The following is a 25,596-nucleotide window of genomic DNA, read 5'->3' on the forward strand; positions in this document are numbered from 1 at the left end:
ACAGTATGGGGTGTTATCTGTGTCAGGGGGATTCACCGTTGCACATCACACATGCGCATTGAGACTGGCCACGTGGCTGCAAAACAACAGTAGGCGTACACTGCTGAGAATTAACATAGAAAGGATATTGGAATGGCCCAGCATCTAGCCAAAAGATCACTTGCCCTAGTGTTGTCACAAGCTCTCAAGACAACCAGAACTGACAGGATTACAGGTGTGTTGTTTGTAAAAATTACGGAGCATAGGTATAAATAGACAAATAATTTTATCTTACAGTTTTTGTGGGTACCCGTTTTTGTTTATATCGAACTATCCAATGGTGGTGTGTTCATACAGCATATAGATTAAAGTGGTCACATGGACTGCCACTGATTAGTCGCCCAGGGTGGATGAGTCCTCGTTACTATGTAACTGATGTGCGTCCAGTAATGACAGAGTGGGAGGGTGGAGACAAGACCCCACCCCCTATAGAGGAAGTGTCAGTCGGGAAAGAGAAAGCGGTCTTAGAAGGAGCTTTCACTGGGTGAGATGAATTGTTTTACTGCGGGGATGTTCAAAAATGGTTGCTTTCGTCTCTTTGAAACAGCCATACCATAAGACGTCTAATAGGGGCCTTATGCAAACTAGCTCTAATTCTGAAGCCCATTTATACTTTCCATCTACTTTCTTCAATCCACTTCCGTTTGTTGTGACGTCATTGTTTTACTGAGCATATACAATGTTATCCATAGGTAGCGCATTTTTCTCCGTTCTGCTTTTTGTGCGCCAAAATAAAATTATTTTTGTGGTGCCTTTACGGCAAGGCCACACCAAATTAAATATCTGTTTCGCGAATTTTTAGCCAACATGTTTGACCATGGCTGGCAGACAGGTAAGTAATATCAATACTTTAATCTGTCAATGACATAATTATGAACTTATAATTATAGAGCCCCACCCACCCACAAATTTGAGACCTACACATTGTCGGTCAATCAATAATTGACAATGATAAGGTCTTGTGCGTGGTTCGACCATTCAATAACTTATTGCACTGCTATAAGATATCTAGAGACGTGTGTGCCTGCAATGCCTCATGCTCAGAAGTATATACAGATTACAACTGATAAAACAAAGGCTTGCAAATTGCCTTTCCTATATGCAAAATATATACTACATGCAAGTCAGAGTGCATAAGAAGAGAAGAGTGTCCAACTACTGATACTTCTACACAAACACTGTGCACAAAGTAATAATTATGACTCGCACGTGATAAAGTATTGTAAATTTTTCTAGTAATCTCCTTAGTAAATGTTAACCGGGATGTTTTTAGGGGTATGGTTATCGAACAATTCTAGCTAGTTGTTCGCATTCAGCGTTCAGAGCTCATGGAGCTGCTCACTGCACACTGAGACTGGAGATTCACAAAATCATCTAGATAGAGATCGACAATAGTCAAGTTGATCTCTTCACTTGCACTCTTTACTCACTATTAACAAATTGTGTGCGTTGCGTAATTATGCGCAAACGTCATCAATTGCGAGTTGCTCACGTGCAATTGACAGGATGTCACGTTACTTTGCACTAGAACGCTAGCTATATTGGTAGCTGCAAGAGTGAGAAGAGAGCTGCAAGGCTCTGCTGATGGCAGCCATTAATTTTACTTTGGCATCAATCGTTTTTAACAACAATCATGGTCAATCATTACCCACTCTTTGAGTTTGCATGCAGCATGCAAATTAAAAAATGTTCATCATGTGTAGAAAATTAAGCTTTATGTTATATGTAGCTTTGGCATCTCCACCGAGGCATCAGCACCTGAGGTGCTTTCATTGGTACATGTACTATTCATGCCACATGATAAAATAAAATAACACACTACAAAAGTACTGTACTGTTTGTCTCACATACATGTAATACCTGTAATAATTATACGTATAGGAAGTTGTTCTCGGAGCTTTCCGTGAACCCTGACCTGTTGGGCAGACTACAGCGGCTTGGCATTGAGAGAGCATTCGAGGTACAGGACAAGACCCTCCCACTCACTCTGGAAGGAAGGTGTGTCTAGTGGACTCATATTTTGACCCATGCAAAATCGATCTACTGATAGTGTATTGTACTGTTGTTGACCAGAAGTATAATTATAACGCTTCACTTGTGTGTGCAGGGATGTGATTGGACGTGCGATTACTGGCAGTGGCAAGACACTAGCCTTTGCCCTCCCTATTGTACAAGTCTTGTCAAGAAGGTGAGACGTTTCATTTTTCTCAGAAGATTATTATATAGCAATCGAGGTATTTTGCTGAATATTGTATACATTGCGTTATCCCAAACTATTCGTCCTTAAGCAACTGATAATCGTACAATAATTATTATAATTAAAACCCCCTCCCCCCACACAGTGCTGCTGGCCGTCATCCCAGGGCACTAGTCATCACCCCCACACGGGAGCTTTGTAATCAGGTAGCGAAGAGTGTGCAACAGCTGTCTCAAGGACTTCGTTGTCTGGCTGTGTACGGAGGAGACTCCATCCATAGACAGGTAACCCCAATGTAATGACTATAATATTATATACACCCTTACAGAAATATAAAGTGCGCTACATGTGTGCTGCGCATAAACGCTATAAACGTTGCACATGAAAAACATGCATGCACTGCATTATATCACTCTTCAGCAGAAACATAACTTTTATCTACGTTGGCCTGCATGCATAATTGTCATGCATGCATGGGAAAGGTTTCATGCATGACAATATTAACATACTGGATTGCTTCCAAACATGTTCACTTTACTTCCAGTGGAAGTGAACTGATTAGAAGTAATTGAGTTAGGAAGTGAATATGTTTAGAAAAGTGATCAAGTTTGGAAGTACCAATATGTTTGGAAGTGATGAGTTTAAGGTCACTGGTGCAGGTTGTGAAATACGGCATCACATGACAGACGCCCATTGCCAAAGCATGAAACAAGATAATGCTGGTGCTGATGCCTCGGTGCATGGAGGTACCAAAGCTACATTATAATTACTACCAAAAGAAAGCTCTTTGTGATACCGAATACATAGTATTTGGTATGAGGTCGTTCTAGCTCAATCATTTTTATGCCTCAGTGCTCATGCGCAAGCGAGGTATACGGTTGTGTGTCTGTGTATACTGCTACAGCTGCTCAAAGGTCAATGAAGTGCAAGTAAAGAGGCTTCTAGTCATTACGCACTCTTTGAGTTTGCATGCAGCGTGCATGTATTGTTATGTACCACCAAGGCATCAGCACCAGCGGTACTTTCATTGTAAGGGCAGTCATGCATATATAGTTACACCCTCATAAATCATTGTTATATTGGCCATTTTTTTTCGACAATACAAATCATCGGTACAAAAATATCATTTTGTACGTGTAGCTATAGATACATGTAAGAGCTAGTGCTCTAGCTTATAAACAAAATCAGCTTTTATATTATCATAATTATATAATTATAGTGGGTTATTTTCGTATACCAAAAACTGCGGACATTTTCTGCCACTAACGTCACTATCGTGTACAAAATTTAAAATGTGATGTGTATATAGTTCGTACGTAGTTCGTACGAACATTTATTATGGACCTGCATTTTCCAGTTTCATGCATGTATTATTATGTATTTATAATTATAAATTATTATGTATTACTAAGCTATTAACACCCTCTCTAGGCCCAGCAACTGAGGAAAGGGGTGGACGTGGTGTGTGCTACTCCAGGGAGATTGAACGACCATATCACCAGGGGGGCTATGGTAGGTGGGTGGGGTGGTATGTGTTAGTACTGGCTGCATAGTATGGTGCTTAGGGGGGCTATGGTAGGTGGGTGCTTAGGGGGGCTATGGCAGGTGGGTGCTTAGGGGGGCTATGGTAGGTGGGTGGGGTGGTATATACACTGACTGTACATGTATGTGTTAGTACTAGCTTGGCAGGTGGGTGCTTACATTACATTTTCCCTACATTTCATGCACAGTATTGTAAAATGGGCATTGCATGTATCAGCACTGGACTGCTGGAAAAGCTCCTTCTACTGTTGTGTATTTAATACCAAAATGCATTTCCTCTTTCAGAGCTTATCTGAGATCCAGTTTCTAGTGCTGGACGAAGCTGACGAACTGTTGACCCCTGGGTTCCTGGCACAGATACGCAATGTCCTGAATGGTTGTCCCCAGGGCAAACAGATGATGTTGTTCAGTGCCACTATACCAGAGCATATAATGAGAATTGCTGAAGAGTGAGTTTACTACATGTACAGTTAGTAGCGGTCAATATAACGTTCCGTTTACGTAGTAAGCTGAAAGTACGCTTCTGGTACGCAAATACGGTTGCGTTTGTACCTAGCGTTTTATTTGTACGCAGCGTTATTTTGTACACATAGATAAAAAAGAAAGGGATTGGAAACGGTAGTGGCCTCGATAAATCATCTGCTCCTCGCTTTCTTTCCTTTTTCCTGCCTCGAATGAGAAAATGTGCTGACTTTGCATGTATTTAGTGCCACGCCCATCATAGAGAGAAGCAAGGAAGTCCACTGCCTGTACCGTACCCTCGCGAAAATAAGCCCATCTTGAATAAACGCCCATCCCTTCTTTTTGCTTCGAAGTTCTTGCACGAGGGTATTTTCACTCGATTATAAGCCCACCCAGAATTAAGATTTTGAGCATGTGCAGTAGCTAAATGCCACATGTTGACTAGTAATTTTAGTGAAGAAAGTAAGTTTTAGGTAGTAGCTAGTAAGACTATACTCCTTGCTGGACCAAGATCAGACATATAACTTTCTCTGTACTCAGGTGTATTAAGGCACGTCCAGAATCAAGAACAGCCAACGTCACAATATTATATCAAAAAGTATTCAATATTAAACATAGTAATTGCACATTTTGTTTTGTCATAATAATTTAAGTTTCCTTAATTGAAAAAAGATCATGTGACTATCATGTGACCAATTAACATGAAATTTCCTTGTAAAACTAAATTATAAAAAAACCATTTGTTCCAGCTTAGTTATATCCTTGGAATCCTGATGTACATATCATATACTGATGAAATCCTGCTGCGCAAAAGCAGATTCATAGGTAATCATGGTCTACACAAACAACATGCTAAGATTTACCTGAATTGTCCCTGAGATCTCCTCCTAACATTCTTGTTTGGTTGCACTCTGTCTTGCGCAGCAGGAAACAAGTTCTCTACTATCTAATAGTCTTAGTTAAGACCTTTAATAGCTACTAGGTAGCCTACAACAAATGGTTTTTCAGGGTTTTACACGATCAACGCTACGGTCAACTTCAGAAAGCTAAAGTACAGTGTCATGTGACCGAAGCTCCACCCCCACTAGTAATTGCAGACGTTTTCCACCCACGCACGTGATAAACATTCCAATGCTATGACGCTTGTGTATGAATATCATTATAACAAAATTCCTTGTAATTTTGATTTGGACAGTCCTTAATGTATGGATCTGTAAGCCCTTGAAGATGTATATGCAGGGAACAAGTAGTCCTATATGCAGAGAAAAGAAAACACAAAGTCGAAGAAAGTTATCACACAGGCCAATTTTGCAGGTTACCTTGCCTTGGTTTTCTGAAACAAAGTACCTGATAGCTGCTCTGTAGGAGTATGACCTACCATCCTTTGGGAAGTTTCTGCTACATCTGACATCGACACAAGTGACAAGCAACGAATCGAATAGAGTCCACTTCTTCATGTTCATTCTCTTGTCATGCTTTAATCATGCATACATGCATTAGTTTAGAACATTGTTGTTGTCAATGAAATGTTCATACTAGTACTCTGTAAATAAAGAATTGTCATAGAGCAAAGTGTAAACCTCGATTTGAGGCCACGGATGGGCGTATATTCGAATGACAACTCGTCGTTCGCGATTAAACGCCCAGTCCCCTAATAAGCCTAAACTTCTTGCAGAAAAGGGTAGGCGTATTTTCGCGAGGGTACGGTACTGTCTGGTCTGACTTCCGTCTAGTCATTGTAAGTTGCATACACCATGGCATTATGATAAAGCTATCTAATCCAACGATTTAGTACTGGGATCACGCGACTTAGCAAGGCAATGAAATAGTTTTGCGTGCCGTTTTTCCAACCATTTTTATAAACTATTTTTTCCAATTGCAACAGTGCGGTAAATACACTCTCAAAACTGAAACACTTCGAACGTACTACGTCTCGGAAACGGAACGGGTACTTTATATTGACCACTACTGTAAATATACGTGTTGATTGTAATAATGTGCCTGCTATAGAAAACTGTTTTGGAACGTAGAAAAAGGGAAGGAAGGGGTAGACGTATTTTTTGCGCTCAAACAGTATATGAACTTCATGTCTGCATTTCCATAATTACCAGTAGCATGCATGCAGCTTCACCCACAATTTATGTCTGTCATTTCCTACTCTGTTGCAACTGAAACATGAAGTTGCTTTTTTAGTCATAATTAAGCTTGCACCCTATAAGGCCAGAAGTGCTTCAAGGAGTCTATATTTACCACTGTTACAGTAGCTACTGATCGGTAACTGGCAGTAACAATTTCCTATCTCTGCAGGTATATGAGGGACCCAGTAACTGTTGACCTTGTGACTGACAGGAGCGTGGTACCAGACTCCGTAGTACATAACGTAAGTGCGTGTGTGATATGTGGTGGGGAGGGGGGTTGTGACAATCAAGATATAATTATGTTTTGTACAGCTTGCCACATTGGGGTTTTGGCCTTCCTTTGGTTGAAGTTACATGTGTTAGTCTATTTACTGCACAGCTTTGGCTTGACTGACGTAACTTGATTTCTTATGTACTCACAGGTTGTCAGAGTAACGAGTGACTACAAACACTCCATTGTGGCTGCGCTCCTAACCGAGCACAAACCACGACGTGCCATTGTGTTCAACTCCTCAAGAGGTAATTGTGTGGGGTGATGGTGATGCAATAATTATTATGCTTACGTTTATAAATTTGTTTTTGTAAAAAAATCACAGTGGAAATTTCGCCGTTATTATTCACATTTTAATTTACTCAGCCGGCACTGGTCACTTGTCCCGCTACCTCAGAACTAGGGGTGTACGAGCCGCCCCTATCAACTCTGACCTATCACAAGTAAGACCTGCATTTTATTTAAACATTAATCAATTGTGTCCCTGCAGAGAGACAGGGAGTACTGTCTGGCCAACTTCAGACAGGGAAAAATCGATGTGCTCTGTGTAAGTACAGCAATTAATTCCTTCGTCTGTTGTAGTGTAGTAAGTAGACGGGCGTTGCCGCCCTCCTTGAAGGAGGACAGGAACCAAGCCTATCTATAGTTTTGTTCTGGCCTGTTACGCAATAGCATTATATGAATCTCACTATTTTTAAGTGGGTGTTATCCAATAGCGATGAATATCACTTGTGTTGACCACGCCTCTCAGTCAATCCAGCGTGTGCAAAATTCACATGTGGTAAAGTTAAGTGGGTGTGATCAAATACTACAATCTGATTGGAGCCGGTTAGAACAAAACTGCATGTAGATAAGCTTGGGTCCCGTCCTCCGTCGACGCCCGTCTAGTACGAAGTACAAAGTCAAGTTGAATAGTGGCATAGTTATTAAATCATGTTGTCAAGGTAGCAGTCGTACAGTATACCTACCTTGTTGTTTAGTGCACGGTCACGCAACCTCAAAAATTTTGAACAGGGTTGAATGTTAATTTATCAAACATTTGGATTTAACGAGAAAGTACCCTATCTGTGTAGGCGTTACTCGAGGTAGCTATAACAAACACGAGCTTGTCGCAGAGTTTTGCGAAAAACTCGACAAGCTCCTTGCATGCCTCCCACCCTCCCATTCGATAATCCATATTGGTTTGAGCTCTATCCGCCTTAGCCTCGTTTCCAAGCCGATTAGAACAAATTAAGTTTAAAAAGACGATGGACTACATATACAAGCTAATAGGACCAACACTGCCGGCCCTTGTCGACAGGTATGTTGTTTTTACAAAATCTCTCTGATTTTGTTTTTGGTTCCTAACCACGCCCATATAAAATCGGTACCACCAGGCCTATTTGGCAACCTAGTGTTATTCAACTCAGCCTGAGAACCTACATGTATAACCACCTGTTCCATCCAACGATGTTGATTACCGGTGAGGGGGCCCCTCAACACTTACATGTAGTGCTTGCAGGGGCTCTCTCTCAGTACTCAACCTAACCATAGTCACGTGACGTCCAACTAGCGCAACAGAGACGAAGGGGCACATGACCTCTACTTAGACCTCTGCTTATACCCAGTAAAATGACATACAGTGGAACCTCCATTAACGACCACCTTCAAAGAGCAACCACACGCTATATAACGGCCAAGAGCTCAGGTCCGGATTGAAACTTCAATGTAAAGCAACCTCTCAGGAGCAACCACCTCTCTACTCCGTATAACAAGCAGCTTTCTAGTGCCCAACCAGCTTTAGCAATGGAAAATAACCTCCCAGAATGGACAGCCACACCCAGAATTTGCAGAAAATTATTGCTGAGATAGCATTATTTTGCACAATCGTGAAAACCTAGCTGTAGCTTGTCTCTACAGCCTTTTCAAAGCTTGTATGAGTTAAAGAAGCAGTTAGCAACGCTCCAAGATTCATTTGCAACAAGAAATGACTCATAGAACATACATAGCTGGCAATCGAAACCTCCCAAGGAAGACCACCTCTCTATAATGGCCAAGAGGCTCCAATGTTGTCCATTTTATGGAGGTTCCACTGTAATATCCTCGCACCAGATGTGACGCCTTTGTTGTGCTGCAATCTGTACAACCATAGCTAATCGCTCTATAATTATAGCCTTCATCATTACTATTACGAAATGATTTCCCAGGCGACTGATGTGGCTGCTCGAGGGATTGATGTTCCAGAGACTGATTTGGTCATTCAAGGTGAGCTCATGCACCTGAGGCTACTAACATACTTGGGGGTTTTAATGAACCACCCTACATGTAATTGTGACTTATCCTGCATTACCTAAATATCTCAACCCCCCCTCACACACACACACACACACACACACACAGTTGGCCCTCCTCCCAGTGGCATTGATTTCTACATTCATCGGTCAGGGCGGACTGGTCGTAAAGGTCAAATTGGGCAGTCCATTCTTGTGCTAGTTGACGGTGACAACAGCTCCAAGTTTACTATCGATCCAGACGACTTTCTACGACAGGTAAACTGTTTTGGAGATATCTATGTAATTTAGAGCTCAAATTAGGCACTGATTTATATCCTGAACATAGCGAGGATACTACAAGTGGCTTCTAAATCACATGTACACCGACCAAACAGTGTCTAAAACTCATTTATGTACTAGCGTGAATACCCAAACCTTGCCTCGAGGTCTGACTACAAGTGTACGTGCTTGCATGATAACGGACTAGGTATACCGTAGAAACTGGATTACTAGCGCTTACTCGACTATAAGTGATCTTTATTTTAAACGCATTTGTACGCGCTCTTCCAATTATGCGAAGTATGTTGGTGAACATTTAAAATTGATTCAGCTATCTAGCTAGCTTGTACAGTGCATGGTAGCTATATAGCTGGTGATATCCATCTGGAAGGACTCTCTGAACATGCTGAGAATATGTGAGACACGAGTGAGGTCTTTTTGTTCCAAGTTCCTAATGTTTTTATAATTATGTAAAATGAATTGTAAAATAAACTGACTGTAATATAATAGATCCAGTTAGGGTTGCCTGCTTGCTTTGCTTGCTCACTTTCTAGCTGGCTTACGAGTCAGCTCTCATATCACGGAGACATCCGGTTACTGGGTGGGGCTTGAAAATGACTGCATTGTAAGCACTATTGACCCATAAGCATATGCACTAGCTAATAATCCAGTTTCTACGGTAGTACTTATCAACTATAGTGTTTAATTAAAACTAAAGCGCTAAACTTATTGCATAAAATATAAAATTTGGCGAGGAGGGCAAGGGGACATTTTAGAATGGTAAGGGACAAAGTGGTTGTTGTACATGTACATGCTGCCGTGTTGATTTTAGATCACTGAGCTACATGTACGATTACAGCGTAGTCAGCAAAGAGGCTTTATTGCTGGATCACTCTTCTGGTTTCTTATAATCATGTACGTCACCAGTCGAGGGTTTGCACTTTCCAGAGATACTCCCAAGAACTGTTCGTACTTGCATTTTACAGCTTGAAAATTTCCCACCCCCATAGATGCGTAGCCATGGTATCCCATTCCGTCTGCTACCACCTCCCACGGAGTTGATGAAAGAACGTGTGCTTGTAGAGTGGGAGAAACTGCTCAGTGTGGGAGATGAGGGTGTGGAAGCAGTCAAACCACACATGGAGAAGGTGCAGGGGCTGTTTGTAGTAATAATTATGCCTCGGTGCGCATGCGCAAGCGAGGTATACGGTAGTGTGTGTGTGTGTGTGTGTGTGTGTGTGTGTGTGTGTGTGTGTGTGTGTGTGTGTGTGTGTGTGTGTGTGTGTGTGTGTGTGTGTGTGTGTGTGTGTGTGTGTGTGTGTGTGTGTGTGTGTGTGTGTGTGTGTGTAGACTGCTACAGCTGCTCAAGGATGAATCAAGTAAGAGTTTCTATAGGCTTCTAGTCATGTTTACTTGGATTTTAATTCGTGGATTTAAAACAATGCTTCGTTCTAGAAGAGCACGTAGCCAAACTTGCTTACCGAATGTTGCTACTCTACTTAGTAGTTAGCTCTGTACTAGAACGCTAGCTATTGGTAGCTGCAAGAGTGAGAAGAGAGCTGCAAGGCTCTGCAGACGGCAGCCATTAATTTTAGACTTTAACTTTTGGCATCAATCGTTTTTAACAATAATTATGGTCGATCATTACCCACTCTTTGAGTTTGCATGCATGATTGGACTGCTATTAGTAGCTTTATGTTATGTAGCTTTGGCATCTCCACCGAGGCATCAGCACCTGCGGTGCTTTCATTATCTCGGTAGTAATGATCAATGTATAATTATGTGCATGTGATTGATTCCATGGAGCAAATTAATTTAGTTTGTGTAAGTCACACCAGTAAACCATACTGACAATGCAGTTCAAGTTGTAAGTACCACATGCGACCTGCAGCTACTGGCGGGAAAGAACAGTGATGAGCTGGTGGTAGCTGCCATAGCTCTTCTGACTGGTGCCGCTAAAAGCACCTCTGATGTGGGTGGAGTCAGGTGGGTATGCCTAATATATATATTTGTCATGTTATGATACATGCACCTCATATAATTATAGAAAGTGGAAAGGAAACTCGTCTGCCGATAGGTCAAGGTTCAGAGGTCAAGGTTCAGGTTCATATCCAAGAAGAGACAATTTCGCCAAGAAATTCGAAGTGTATCCTAAAAGAGATGGGTGGTCTAAAGATCAAAGGTCATATCGAAAGGGAGACGCATACGAAAATGATTTCAGCGGTCAGTTCACTGGTGTCAAAACAGACCGTAACAATTACGAACTCAAAAGTCAAAATTCATACTCAAACAGACCAGTTCAAAGCATTGATTTTCAGACTGATTAGATGATCATGTTCCCATTACTGTAGCCCATTAACCGACTCAGCACACCTCTAATTATATATTTTGTATCCCTCAGTTCTGCTATTTATTGTACGTACCAGTAGTATAACTATCACTGTGGTTTTGGCTATACTTTACTACTTACTCTGTGGAAAGTGAAAAAAGTGTTTGTGTTGTGGAGACGTTACATGTACATTGTTGATGCTGAATTATAGTCCAGAACCCTCAATTTAACTCGAGGAGTGCCACACAGCGCCACGAGTTGGTGAGTGCATGTATTTGTTTGGATGCCATAGCGTTATACATTTAAAGCTATTAAATCGGACAACAAGCAAAGCTTGCACGTCGGCTATGCTATAGCATATTGTATGTATCTATAGTTGATGAATACACGCATTCAGAAATGCAGGCCTACTATGCATACTTTTAGTTGGGTATATTTCTAGGGTTTTCTTTGTTCGTGTAATAAATGCGGGAGCATAAATAGCATGTACTTCGAATCAAATGTATACCCATGAATATTAATATCACATGAATTATAATGTATATTAATTAATGTATATTAATTACAGCTTTAGTTCCAGGCACCCCATATATTAGGATGCAGACATCTAATTAATTGAGCCCTATCTGTTTTCTAGACTCGTCAGCCACTCCTTTTTCTCTGACCGTCCAGTCAGTGGAAGGAGTGGCTTAATTGCTAGTCTATGGGAACTCTTGGCTTTGCTGATTTTGCTGTGACGTATTGTGAACCAAAAATGTAATCCACGAAATCCTTAATAATCTCCAGATGTAATTATAATTATTATAATTTTATACTCGCATAAATATATAATTATAATTCTACACGGTAGCTATAAACACACCATTAGGCCATTTCACATAATTATATGTTAATTATTGAGCCCTATCTGTTTTCATGGGAACACTCTTGTGACTGTTAACCTATTCCGGTCCCACTACATTTCAGGTGTCCTGCGTGTATATACACAACACTCTGTAGGCCTCTTACACGCCCATCCTAGAACCTCCTCGACCCCATCTATACAATGTAAAGGGGGTTGCCAGCTCAGCAACATTAATGCGGAAACTATATACTACAACTGTAGGAGGATCAACATTTTAGCTAGGTTCTAATTCACTTATTCCAACTCAACACCCACACAAGAACCTGCTGCTATCTCAATCTCAGCTCTCAGCCTCAGGGTTCAACTGCAGTATACACCTGCATGGCGAAGGTCCCGAGTTTGCAGTGGCTGCATGCTGCATGGCTATCTGCTTAAAGGATTATTTCTGCTCGCATGTTTGAAAAAAATGCTGCAAACTATTGTGATAACTTTGTCGACACAAGCATACAAAATAATATTAAGGTAGAGAAGGATTGAGGTAGCTAGATAACTGATTAGTATTACATGCAAAATAATTATGTAGCATTCCTTTTTAATTAAAACGTGTTTGGTATCGTCTCAAAATAATAATACTTAATTATGAGCCCTGTAATCCCCCCCGGATAAACTGATTCGTCTACGGAGAGGTAGCCCTTATAGAGTGTACCGTTGTCAGAGGAATGAATGACTCCCCGGTCATTCCTGCCTAAGCCTAAGGTGTGGGGGACTCCCCCAGGAGCGAATGACACCGGTATAGATGTGAGATTGAGCTGCTATCGAATTGACAGAGTTTGACAAAACTGTTGATAAATGTGCTGTGCTGTGCCGATATACGGGTGATGTGGGCTCGCCAGTTGGTGATATAAATTATTTATAAGGCCGATCCAAAATAGAAGTCCACTGATTGTTCCATGCAGTGCCTCCTGGGTATAGATTATGCTAGCATAATTTTGAGCATAATAAGTACATTTTTTAGGTGAGAATTATGCTGGCATATAATAGGCACATTTATGAGAATAATAGTCAGGCTTCACAGAAATTATATACAGGTCATAGTATAAACAATTGGAAATACTGGTGGTTAATTATCTCTTTGCAATTCTTTAATTACTATAGTGCTAATTAATAATATTAATAGATAGGGTCACATCAGGGGCGTTTCTAGAGATTGAAGCAGGAGGGTGCTCAAGAATACAGAAAAAATGGGGCCGCGCGCATAGCGCGCGCGATTTTACCCCCCCTCATTTATTGCGGCGCATCTTTCATACATCCAGCTCCTCCCCCATGCAGCCTTGCAGCAAAAAAGTACAGCACACTGGCCAAGAAAAGAGCAGCTCCTACTATTCTCCTCTAGAGCTTGTCTCTTCCACTCTATAGTTCTGTTACTATGTTACTAGATAAAGCATCTAGCTACAGTAATTTTTATGTTATTACATGTGTATCTTCTTGTAAATGACAATACAATGTATAATGTTGTAGTTTGTAGCCCAGAGCAATCTATAGTACCAGTACTATAGCTCATAGTTCCCTGCTAAATACACTCAAATGGGATCTCATAGCGTGATAATTATGAGTCAGTCATCTTGTAGGATCTCCATGCACTATTCTCCTGGGGTACATCCTAGCAAACTGGTCAATCACTGCAATGGGGATGTCCAGTCATTCTGGTGTTAGTCATTGCTTCTCAGTATCTCTCAGTGGAGCAAGAGGTGACTGGGAGAGTGCAGAGGATCTTGATCAGCTATTTAGCATTACATAACCATTGGAATGGCAATACTGATTGCGCATGCTCAATTGGGCGTGGTCGATCATGACTTGTCGTTGTCAATGAGATAGAGCTGCACGTATCTCTGGAGCTGCACAGTTAGCTAGCTACTGAGTGATATTTCATGGTTGTCTGGGAGGACAGGGGGGTGCTCAAGCCCCCAAAGCCCCCCATTGTACACGCCACTGTCACATGGTAGTTTGATGTTACTTGTGCAACGACATGGGGCCTAGCCTATAATTATGTTGTGCTTTGGAGGATAATGTGGGAATAATAGGCGATTTGAAAAGAATATAGGCTGTACTTAGCATAAAAGAATAGCATAATAGGTATATCAGGAGTGCATGAATGCACTCCTAGTAATATCACCGGGGTGATATCTAATCCGGTTGGGTGGTGACTATAGCCTCGACACACAAGTCCTCTCGGACGACCCTGAAGTTCCAGGTCGTCCGAGAGGACTTGTGTGCATAGCCCATGTGTCTATACTGGCAGCGGGGTTAAATAGTTACAGCATCGGCCAATTAGTGCATTGCCTCCGCCACAAAGTTTAAAGTTGGCCATAACTTGGCCAAACAGAACATGATCATGAGGTGCATCAGAAGCTTTAATTAAATGCTGGCATAACTTGGAACAATAAACAAGGTGCCGCTTTTTTACTATAAACGTATGCAAAACAAGAAAAGATGCAACTGCTATAATTTTGCAGGTCACTACTGGTGGCGCATACTTTGAAGGGGCTTTCAAGAGATCTACGGCAGGCATTATTTTTTGAGAATTATGCTAGCATCATGGGCACATACCTTTATACGAGAATATAGGGTTTTTGAAATACAAATTGTCATAATTATTAATTATAATTATAGGCCGAGACCAGAGGAGGTACGACATGCAGGATCAATTTGTTACCTTCCGTTCAATGTGTAGGCTTGCATTTTACAATTAGACTATTGTGATCCTGCATGTCATACCCTCCTCTGGGCCTAGACATAGTTGGTGTTGCACAGTGCATTAACATACATGACATACACACACACACACACACCCCGAAGGTCCCTAGGATTGTCTCTGGGGGATTGTCTTAGAGCAATAAGAAAAATTAAAATTGTACGTTTAATTAAGTTTATAGCGGCGCTATAATAAGAATAAAAACGGTAAATGCTTCCAAGAACCTCAAATGCAAAATGGCTGAGAAAGGAGAAGAATCTTCTAAGCCTGTAGAGAAATATGGTATGTGGTATATACTTATAGTATAGACACACACAGCTAGCTAGCTATGTGTAAGTGTTTTGGAATCAGCACTCACATGATGCAGTCTTTTGCTCACCCTCTACCCCCACAGAGGTTGTGTTTGATGAGGCAACTGGTCTTATAGTATAGACACACACAGCTAGCTAGCTATGTGTAAGTGTTTTGGAATCAGCACTCACATGATGCAGTCTTTTGCTCACCCTCTACCCCCACAGAGGTTGTGTTTGATGAGGCAACTGGTCTTAAGCACTACCCATTCCCCCTGGAGCAAGTGCCACGCCTTCATTGGGACGATCCCACGGCAGATCATCTCATGACCCATGAGGTAAGACATTGGCATATGAACCACCATAGCATCACATGATAGCATGATAGCATGAACAACGCTAAAGTACAAGCTGTATTTTCACTATTGAAATACACGACTGTAAAACAACAACATCTGGTTAAAAACATTTTTTGCGTTGTACTTTATCAGAGGAGGCAGACCATTCTTTCGGCGAAAATAACATGCATGTCTTCCCAAACTGTTCGAATTGTACATGTAGCTTTCACCATTCTGTTAGGACTCAATATTAAAAACAGAAGAAAATACAAAATTTTTTACTCAATGATGTAGTGTACAAATTACCCTTACATTCCCATTCCCCTCATAATGCAGATGCCTGTAGTACTGACGGGGACAGAGCTAGTGGAACCAGCCCTGAGATGGACACTACCTTACCTGGAGGACAACATTGGCTCAAGCAAACACACAGTCTATATATCCAAGACCAAAAAATTCCTCTACTTTGATGACAAAAAGGTGATTTTTTGTGCTGGTTGTTGGGCTGTCCTCGTCTGCAAGCCTTATTATGAAAATACCATAAAACCTGTCTACATGTTATACATGTGTCTGCTGATAGAATCAGGGTAGCTTATTACTCGGGATGACTAGCTTATAATCAGTAAATGCGAGCGTGCTAAACTATATTTAAATGACTGTGAAGTACATGTAGGCCAGTCACCTAAGAAAAATACTTTTGCAGTGGAATATGCTACGTCTACATGTATAGTATAGCACACACACACACACACACACACACACACACACATGCACACGCGCGCACACACACACACACACACACACACACACACACACACACACACACACACACACACACACACACACACACACATGTACATGTATCAAACACACAAACTAGGTGAACAACGTACCTGACTTCAGAGAACCTATGAAAAAAAGAGAATGGACATTCTCTAAGTTTGTAGACGAGCTCAAAGGTCACATAGATCGTACCGACGAATATCTGTATTACCAGGACACTTTGACAGATACTGTGGGTACTAGCATAAAGCACGATTTTGTGCACTTTAACTGGAGATGGTTAAACGACCGGAAAAAGCGTTACAATTGGGGTCAGCTGACTACTAACTTGCTTCTGATTGGTCAGCCTGGGAATATATCACCTTGTCATTATGATGAGCAACACAACTATTTCTGTCAGGTAAAGAAACATTTTATTGCATATTGCATATTTGCATGTGTATACAACAGTCAAGCAATAATTTAGTGCATGAGTGGTACCGGTAACTAGTGCTGACTACATACATGTACCTAATTTCCTTGTTAAAATGTAACACTGAAAACGTTGCTGACATTGTCCCGAGCACGGTGTATGTGTAATGACTGCAACCTCTATCTCCACACTATGTTTACCCTACCTGCAGGTAATGGGAGAGAAGAGATGCATGCTTTTTTCACCCTCCAACTTTGACAAGCTCTACCCCTTCCCAGTAGCACATCCCTGTGACAGACAGACACAGGTACATGCACATAAATGACATGTACATGGGAAATTTACGGCTCTGAGTGTACATGCACCTTTCATTGCACAAACCTTGCTTTTTCTGAAGTGTTGTGTACTATATAATGTACATGTATATGTATTGCTGATGCTCCACTGTATACTGTGGCGTATCTAGCTATGGGCTCATGGTGCTAAGCCACCCCCCCTAAGCTAAAAATGATTACTGTAACTTACATACTGTTTATCTGGGAACTACCGTATAGCGCGAAATGTTCGAGGGGCTTAATTTTCGCGGATTTCGTGGGTTAGAATTCTATACGAATATATGAAAATTCAGTCCACAAAAATTGTTCTTTAATTAGAATTACCTGCTATCGTGCAAATATTTAAAGGCGTGGCTTCCGGTAAGCAGTCATTCCGCGAACATTGTGCAACGAAATGGTTTTTAGAGGCCAATCCACGAAATATAAGTGCCTCGAAAATTTCGCGCTATACGGTATTCATAAACATTGAGCAGCACTAGCTATTTAGATTAAAAGCTAGAGCTTTGCACACCTTACATGTAAGTGCGTTGCTGTAATATGCAGGTTGATTTTAACAATCCTGACTTTGAGAAGTTTCCAAACTTTCGTGATGTGAAAGGCTACGAATGTATGGTAAAACCAGGAGAAGTGCTCTATATTCCCATGTACTGGTGAGTTTCAGTTGGTTGGTGTCATGTGCAGTACTATTGTGGTCAGTAAATTGATGTGACTCCTTAGGTGGCATTGGATTGAAGGACTGCCCAAGGGAGGCATCACAATCTCAATCACATTCTGGTACAGGGTGAGTCGGGTCACTATACACACCCACTATATACACAGCAAGCAAGCTAGCATTTATCATTTGCCAACTGTTATCGTCCGGCAGCTGTCGGTGCTAACATTACCGTAAAAGTAGAATTAAGGCACCAGACAAAAAAATTTTTCCGTGCACAAATAATATGAAGAACTTTAGGTGTTGCTTCATTTAGAGCGACGCACATTCAAATTGTAGCGATAATAGCTTGAGATACAATTGGCCACAATTTATTAGAGCTACTATTTAGCCGGTACTTTTTGGGGGGCAAAACATTCGTCATTCAGTTCCAGCACTAAGTTTTTTGCGGTATATAAATCAACTCTCTTTCTCAATGTGTATACATTCATGCTTCAAATCGATACTACCTTGTGAAACTGTCTCTGCAATGCTCGCACTACATGTGAAGTTAGAATTATGAAAGCCATGCAAGTTTCACTGTTCTCTCCCCCCCCCCCTTCAGAGCGGTCCTGTGCCCAACAAGATTCAATACCCCCTGAATGACCAGCAGAAGACAGCCATTACACGAAACATCGAGAAGATGCTGCACGAGGCATTGCAAGACCCAGCAGAGGTGTGTAACTCTAACCCTAACCCCTGTTTGTGTGTGCATGTGCATACATGTGTTTGCTCTCTGAGACATGAATGGGATAAACTAGAGAGGTTCCACTAGTTTCTCGCCAAGGGATTGCGTCTCTTCCTGATTCATATCGTTGTCTTTCTTACATAGGTTGCTCCATTATTACGGATGATCGTAGAAGGACGTTACATCTGACGTTTGAACCTTTTTTTGTCACTCTCAAGAATGCATGAACACTGAATTATGTGTGTACATGCATGTAGGTGTACTGTACTGTATGTTTTTGTGTCTTATTTCACTTCATTTAAACCGCGGCGAATTAACACATTATAATTATACTTTGATTTTAATGTCGCGGGTGTAGCGAGCCACCAAACACACAGTAGTGAGGAGGACAAAGGTCGATCAGTATCACGTGATCCTCATCAACTTCGGTGAACTTAGTCGATCCCCGTCTCCAATAGTCCTTTCGAAGCTGAAATATTCAATTACCGTTAATTAAACGTGACATCACAGCTGGAGTACATTCCAGAGGATAACTGGAGTATTTTACATTGTAAAACTGCGTGATCTTGAGCAAGGCATATTATGTGTACACAATGAAGTTGCTGCTTGTTGTCTTGTCCTTGCTGCTGGGTGCTGCGCAGTGTTCTGGTGAGGGATGTGGAGGATATCCTAGCAACGATCCCTGCCTGCCTGGTGGAGTGTGGGATACTGTGCTGAAAAGGTGACTGTGCAGTGAGCTAGCTTTGCATGTGAATGTGACCATACAGCATCTGTTCTAAGACCACATACAGTAACACACACCTTAATTAGTGTGCATCGAAGGTCTTAATAGTTATCATCACTAGCTCTGTTGTGTGTCCTAGCCTAAAAAGTAATGTGTGTTTTGCTTTTATGATCGAACTTCTGTTCAATGTATTAAACGAATGTTATTAACTGACAATACAGATGCACAGGCATAGACTCACAACCATGCTACCAGTGCTATTCAGGTGACTACTGCAAGACCAAGGAGGACCCCCTGCAATGCAAACTGGCCTCTGTGGGGGGTAACCCGGTATACCTATCCGAGTACTGGACAGGGGGTCACTCCACTGAAGCCGAGCCTTGCACTCAGACACCAGGCCATTACAGGTGACTGGTTTATACATGTACATGCATGGCATGCACACTTTGCACAGGGTACATCGAATAGTTAGCTAATGCTATAATTATGGCTAGCAATAAGATTCAGAGGATTATTGTGGTCTTGGGGTTAGGAAGTGCGTAGGCGGTGGGCCTGCATTCATGGTGAGCAGCGGGAGATTATCATACACTGCATGGGACAGCTCTCAACACGGTAGCTGCCCTGTCCCTTTCCTCGGATGGAAAAAGAAGTGGCTTCCACACAATTCAGCACTAAAGAATGTATACATGATGAATTGGCTTTCTTTATGTACCCAGACCAGCCTACCAGGGCAACCACTACAGCACAAAAGTGGAGGAGAACATCTTCCCTCCTCTGAAGGAGGCCATCCTACAACTGCATAAACTGGTGAGTGGCTGGCTATTATCACAGTGCCATAATTATGGATACATGTCATTGTGCTAATAATATCGTTAAAAGGGAAGGTTAGAGAGCAAATACATGAGATCCTTGGAAAATGTGCTAGCTAGTGAAGAAATACTAAGAGTTTCAGATCTCAATTTCTATACATAATAATTATTATCTAAAATGCATTGTAAGTAAGTACATGCATGTATATAAAACTACATGTACATACCGTATATACTTGATCAGCTAGGAGCCGCGGCTACTAAATGTTTCATTTTGCTGGAAGAGGAGGCTACAATTTGAGAGAAGCCACTGTTCAAGAGAGGTGTATTAGCCCCAGCTATAATTCAATAACCTTTAGTTGTTCATTAAAAGTTCTTTTCACCTGCATAAACTTGAACTCAGCCATGAGAAAGTCATTGTGAAGCACTAACAAGCTGCTACCTGTACCTATAGTAGCTACGTACATGTAGCTAGCTGCTAGTATTAATAATTTTTTTGGCTGCTACGTGCAAAAAATATGCTAAAGTCAAAGTTCACTGATGCTACTATTTGAGAGCGGCTACTAAATGTTTCATTTTGCTAGCAAGGGAGGCTACTATTTGAGTGCGGCCTTCATACAAGAGCGGCCTCTGATCGAGCATGTACGGTAACTGTACATTAATTCATACTTATTTCTACTACTGTACTGTGACTCTGATCATACGTACATGTATGCATGTACACATTATGCCTGAAGCATATTTGGAGGAGTCGATAATGTACCAATTTTTTCTATAGACTGGCAATGCTGAGACTGAGGGGTATTTCATGGTGACAGGGATGGGTGCTACAATGGTGATACACTCCGCTCTGGCTGTTATCTCTAAAAGAATACTACAGGTACTTATTATTCTAGCTACCTTATTGTTACTATTATAAACGGGTACTAATTTTAGCGAATTTTAGCGAATTTGTAATTAATGCTAAATTAAGTACGCGCTAATAATAAAACGCAATTAAAAATTATGAATCTCATTAAAAAAATATATATTATTATATGTTTTTCTGATGTACTTTTGAGAGTATTGCTAAGCAAGCTAGCCCTTTTTTCATCTGTATCTGACTCCAAACTTTCCATTCAACCTTAAAACTCGTATACTTGCATGTATATGCATCTTTTGACTATATTAAATTTGCTACAAATCCGGCAAAAAATTAGTACCCTAAAGACAGAGAAAAATCTGAAAACGCTAAAATTACTACCCGTCTATAATAGTAACATTAAGGTACATGTATAGTCAGTTCATGTACGTTCATGTATATGTAGGAAATGTATCCTCGTGTCGTTTTTGTTGTGTTCCTTTCTTTAATACTGAATGTGGTACCGTGACGTGTACCTATTAGCACTGCGAAAAGACAGTTTGCACATGACTCTTCAACATGCAGGAATGCAGTAGCTCCTTGGAGGTGTGTCCCACTGCAGTGGATGTGTTTGCTCAAGCCCCTTACTATCCAGGTTATATTTTCATATCTAGTAACTGTCCCAACACTCGGTGGAATGCTTCTGCTGATCCTAACTCACCATTCACCATAGAGATACTGACGTAAGTAACTTCTCAGCTGAGTTAAGTGTATTTAATGATCGCCCCTCCCCCTTTTAGTTATCCTGATAACCCTAGTGGAGTAAAAAGAAACCCACTGGTGATGGACCCCTCCCGAGTGGTCATGGATATGGTCTACTATTGGCCAATGTACACTGAGATTAATGCTAAACTAGACCACCCTCTCATGGTCTTCTCAAGGTACATATATCGTTTTCTATCGAGATTACGCCCACATCTGAAATTACGCCCACCCCCCTTTTAAGTAACGGTTTTTGCATATAGGCTAGCCTAATGTGCCTCAACAATACGGAGGAAGTGATGCCCAAGAAAAGGTTCAGCAGTTTTTTCTGTAAAGCTGGTTAGCTCTGAAGACAGCTATTTTATAATTATATCTAGATCCAAAAATTATTGCTCCGATTTGCGAGGATACAAGACAAAGACAATCTTATGAATCACTGTTGAAGATCGATCGACTCTGACAGTGACAAGGAACAACCTTCTGATGCAGACTCTTAACTTCTAGCCCATGCATTACCATAGCATGCAATTAGGATGGGCGTAATCTCGATAGAATACTGGGTACACATTGTAGATTACAGATGTTGTCTTTAGAAGTAGAACCTTTTTGGGAATGAATTCTCCCATTAATATTTCATTCAAATTTGTGAATACAGTGATTAGTGGCACCGTATTTCAGTTTTCAATTCAATTATAACTCTTACTCCCCCCACCCCATATACAAACAGCTCCAAGCATGGTGGCCTGGCCGGCACCAGGTTTGGCTGGGGGCTGGTGAAGGACAAAGACCTAGCTGTAGGCATGCTACAAGTGGTGGACGGGATCATGCTCGACTTCTCTATTGATGTTCAACTCAGGGTGCTTAATGGCCTGCAGGTCGTGCTAGGTAAGTTAGTTAGTCGGTCTGAATATCCATCCCATGGATCAATTACATAAAATAGGCCACTCCAAATGAAACGAGTTTCAGGTCCTCTGTTCGCATTGCTTGTTATTTCTCTTATTATTATCAATGAATTAAATATTATTACTGAATTAAATTCAATGACATAATTATGTCACAAGTTTATAATGATAATTTTCATGGTAATGAATAATGAGATATAAAATATTAAATAATGGTTCCCGTCTGCATGTAATATTACTAATTTATAGCAGCTTATAGCTTAACAGAAAAGTTTGAAATGGATGCTCCCTCAATTTATACTTGATTTTTCCATTCCCAGAGCCTGCCATCTAAATTCGTGATTAGCTATACACCAGAAGAGGTGCGACAAGCTGTAATTACATTCCAGTTCACGTGTAGGCCTATGTTTTAATGCTGAGTCAGCTAATTAGAATGTTGCTCCTGCATGTCGTCACATAATTATTTGAAAGACAAAATTGCACCTTCATTACCCGAGACGTGTAGGCTGTCGTGGGCATTTACAGCATGAATATATACATGTACATGTAGCCTCAACATATTTTAATGGAAGATTTTGTTTTAAGAAGTTTAGCCCAGCTATAATTCAATTCGCTATACGGTATTTCTTTTCCAACTCATCTCTAGACATGCTCTTAAATTTAGCACTTCAGTGACTGCATGCATGACTAATTTTTTTTTATAATAATTATAAAAAGGCTTAAAAGCCGCCACTATACTACAGTGAGCGCTTTCATGCAACTGCACAACAAAAATAACTAGAGGACTGAGGCCATCATACATGTCTAATAATATAATTTTTCTCTCCCTGTGCAGAAGAAGCAAACAAGACTCAGACACACAATTTCCCCTTCCATGAGTTTGGTCATGAAGTCATTTCGTCTCGTTTCAAGGGGGTGTCTGACCTATTTTCTTCTTGTCCTGGCCTCTCGCTGACCAATCAACTGTCTTCGACAGGGGGTTATGCGTGGATCATGTGCTCGGCTGGTATAATGGCTAACGGGTCATGTGAGCAAGTGCTGGAGAGGGTAAATCTGTATGGGATAGAAGGATCAGTTTTTGGAGCTATGGATAACTGTGAGTTAATTTGCTTGGCCATAATAATTATAATATTGTACATACGTATATAGCTGTAATAATTGCCTAAGGGAGCTAGTTCGTAGTTTTTAATTTGATTATCGTATTATTTTCTTATAGGCGGCCATGCATGCATGCTAGAGCTAGCTGTTATTAATTATGCTTCGATGCCCCGGCCACTACGGTGACATGTTTGTGCATGCATGTGTATATAATTATTATTATTGCTCTAAGAAATAATTATGCTACATTAATTCATAGATTGGAAGCGACTGCTCTAAGAAATAATTATGCTACATTAATTCATAGATTGGAAGCGACCGGGCATCTCTGTGTAAACAGTTGAAACACTCCGCGTTACGATTTAGCGATTGCGAATATTTTCGTGGTTGACCGTTCTGACATTGTATTTAACTGTTTCTAGTTCTCCTATCCACTAGCAATCACTTGGGGCTGGAAGGTACTAGTAAGTTTACATCACTGACAAGCTCTAAGTCCGTTGTCTTTACTCTGTTTTTGAGTTTAGCTTGAAAGTTAGTTTAACTTTTTTCTTTCTGTGAAACCGAAACAACAAAGAACATTGCTTGGCTTGGTTGTTATGTATCTAAGTGCTATCATAGTTTGAAGAGTTAGAGGGATAGGGAACGATTAGTATCTCGAGTAACATCCGCGCTACACTGAGGTTTAATCGAGGCCATCACAACAATATATATTTCTACACTCAGTGCATAATAAACTACAAGTAACTGTGCTTAGTCCGTACAACTCACTTATATTTCAAGGTCTATACCTATATTGTAGTAGTCATAACCAGCCCGCTTACACGTTATATGTTCCAATAGCTCTAAAACAGCCTTGGGAACATATAACTTTATTGGAGAGTTTCTTTTTACTGGGTGTGGTCAGTCATTAGCAAGTACTACACGTGGCTCATGGACTAGGTGTGTTAATAAATTGCTAAAAGAGATGATGTCTCGAGGAAACACAGCTTTGGGAGTTACCTGACAAAAATGTGCTTAATAGCCTCGTAACGCGGATAATTTTCGAGGCTCCACTGCAGATTCAATGCAAAATCATCACGTGCACCACTCCGTTTCCTATCCCTCTAACTCTTCAATCTATGGTGCTATATAGAATTAATGGCTTCTTGCTATGGATAAGCTGTACTGTTCATAAACGCGTAGTATAGTCTGTAATAACAAAAATACTATGGGGGAGTGCCCCCAGACCCCCCATTATAGGGTCTGCGCACTGATAATTCGTAACATCCATTCATTCAGCATCCCCCTCCCCCAAATCCTGGCTACGGCCCTGCATGCTGACTATAAATAATATCTTTGTAGTTTTAGCCATGCACACCCTATAATATAGCGCGGAGTGTTTCACGCAAATATATTCGTTTTCAATCCCTCTTATATGTACGTTCTACATGTATCTATGACCAATTATGTAAAGTATGCTCTTATCATGCCATGCACTTATATATAATTAATTGTACAGATGTGAGATTGTCGATGCTTCTACCTACTGTTGAGTTTGACACCTTGTTTTTAAAACTGAAATATCTCTGCTCAATGTTGGGTTAATTTTGATACTATTTTTTAACGTGCAATAACTATATAGATCGTATTATTTATTATAATTATACAATGTCCATTGTATTACATGACTGTATAATACTATTATAGTTACTACTGCACTAGCTACCGTGTAGCGGGTACTTTTCGTTGATGCAAATTTTTGTCTAATTATATGAACTGTCCAATTAAATATTTTCGTACGATGCTCTACATACAAAAATAACCTGCTGTAGAAGATGA

At 40.8% G+C, this 25,596-nt stretch overlaps 3 protein-coding genes and 1 long non-coding RNA gene across 4 annotated transcripts; 3 read left to right on the forward strand and 1 right to left on the reverse strand.

The window, feature by feature from the left end:
* Positions 1–50: 50 nt before the first annotated feature.
* LOC135335752 (DEAD-box ATP-dependent RNA helicase CshA-like) lies at positions 51–11,685 on the forward strand. The gene is made up of 16 exons (XM_064531295.1): positions 51–214; positions 337–523; positions 1,921–2,037; positions 2,147–2,227; positions 2,382–2,520; positions 3,668–3,748; positions 4,064–4,227; positions 6,548–6,620; positions 6,801–6,897; positions 7,016–7,092; positions 7,140–7,196; positions 8,836–8,893; positions 9,029–9,177; positions 10,191–10,328; positions 11,072–11,166; positions 11,228–11,685. Exons 1-16 carry the CDS (start codon positions 133–135, stop codon positions 11,505–11,507), a joined length of 1,875 nt encoding a protein of 624 aa, XP_064387365.1. The 5' UTR covers positions 51–132; the 3' UTR covers positions 11,508–11,685.
* LOC135335753 (uncharacterized) lies at positions 4,814–5,436 on the reverse strand. The gene is made up of 2 exons (XR_010394607.1): positions 5,104–5,436; positions 4,814–5,040 (listed from the first exon to the last, which is right to left on the reverse strand). It is a non-coding gene; the product is annotated as an uncharacterized LOC135335753 (long non-coding RNA).
* Positions 11,686–15,290: 3,605 nt separating the features above from the next.
* Positions 15,291–18,974, forward strand: LOC135335758 (hypoxia-inducible factor 1-alpha inhibitor-like). The gene is made up of 9 exons (XM_064531300.1): positions 15,291–15,387; positions 15,624–15,733; positions 16,070–16,213; positions 16,614–16,916; positions 17,140–17,235; positions 17,807–17,913; positions 17,981–18,044; positions 18,520–18,630; positions 18,787–18,974. Exons 1-9 carry the CDS (start codon positions 15,342–15,344, stop codon positions 18,829–18,831), a joined length of 1,026 nt encoding a protein of 341 aa, XP_064387370.1. The 5' UTR covers positions 15,291–15,341; the 3' UTR covers positions 18,832–18,974.
* Positions 18,975–19,143: 169 nt separating this feature from the next.
* Positions 19,144–25,522, forward strand: LOC135335756 (uncharacterized). The gene is made up of 9 exons (XM_064531299.1): positions 19,144–19,363; positions 19,588–19,773; positions 20,083–20,173; positions 20,954–21,055; positions 21,602–21,759; positions 21,817–21,957; positions 22,506–22,663; positions 23,516–23,776; positions 25,277–25,522. The coding sequence occupies exons 1-9, from the start codon at positions 19,236–19,238 to the stop codon at positions 25,360–25,362; spliced, it is 1,311 nt and encodes a 436-aa protein (XP_064387369.1). The 5' UTR covers positions 19,144–19,235; the 3' UTR covers positions 25,363–25,522.
* Positions 25,523–25,596: the final 74 nt, after the last annotated feature.

Source organism: Halichondria panicea, chromosome 5 (assembly GCF_963675165.1).
Source record: "Halichondria panicea chromosome 5, odHalPani1.1, whole genome shotgun sequence".
Lineage (NCBI taxonomy): Eukaryota > Metazoa > Porifera > Demospongiae > Suberitida > Halichondriidae > Halichondria > Halichondria panicea.

Bases quoted from the DNA above. Each gene is read 5' to 3' on its own strand.
- LOC135335752 (XM_064531295.1), top strand. From the start codon at position 133: ATGGCCCAGCATCTAGCCAAAAGATCACTTGCCCTAGTGTTGTCACAA. The intron at 8,894-9,028 runs GTGAGCTCATGC...ACACACACACAG, and splicing joins GACTGATTTGGTCATTCAAG to TTGGCCCTCCTCCCAGTGGC. The intron at 9,178-10,190 runs GTAAACTGTTTT...CCACCCCCATAG, and splicing joins CAGACGACTTTCTACGACAG to ATGCGTAGCCATGGTATCCC.
- LOC135335758 (XM_064531300.1), top strand. From the start codon at position 15,342: ATGGCTGAGAAAGGAGAAGAATCTTCTAAGCCTGTAGAGAAATATG. The intron at 15,734-16,069 runs GTAAGACATTGG...CTCATAATGCAG, and splicing joins ATCATCTCATGACCCATGAG to ATGCCTGTAGTACTGACGGG. The intron at 16,214-16,613 runs GTGATTTTTTGT...CACACAAACTAG, and splicing joins TCTACTTTGATGACAAAAAG to GTGAACAACGTACCTGACTT.
- LOC135335756 (XM_064531299.1), top strand. From the start codon at position 19,236: ATGAAGTTGCTGCTTGTTGTCTTGTCCTTGCTGCTGGGTGCTGCGCAG. The intron at 20,174-20,953 runs GTGAGTGGCTGG...TTTTTTCTATAG, and splicing joins TCCTACAACTGCATAAACTG to ACTGGCAATGCTGAGACTGA. The intron at 22,664-23,515 runs GTAAGTTAGTTA...CTCCCTGTGCAG, and splicing joins TGGCCTGCAGGTCGTGCTAG to AAGAAGCAAACAAGACTCAG.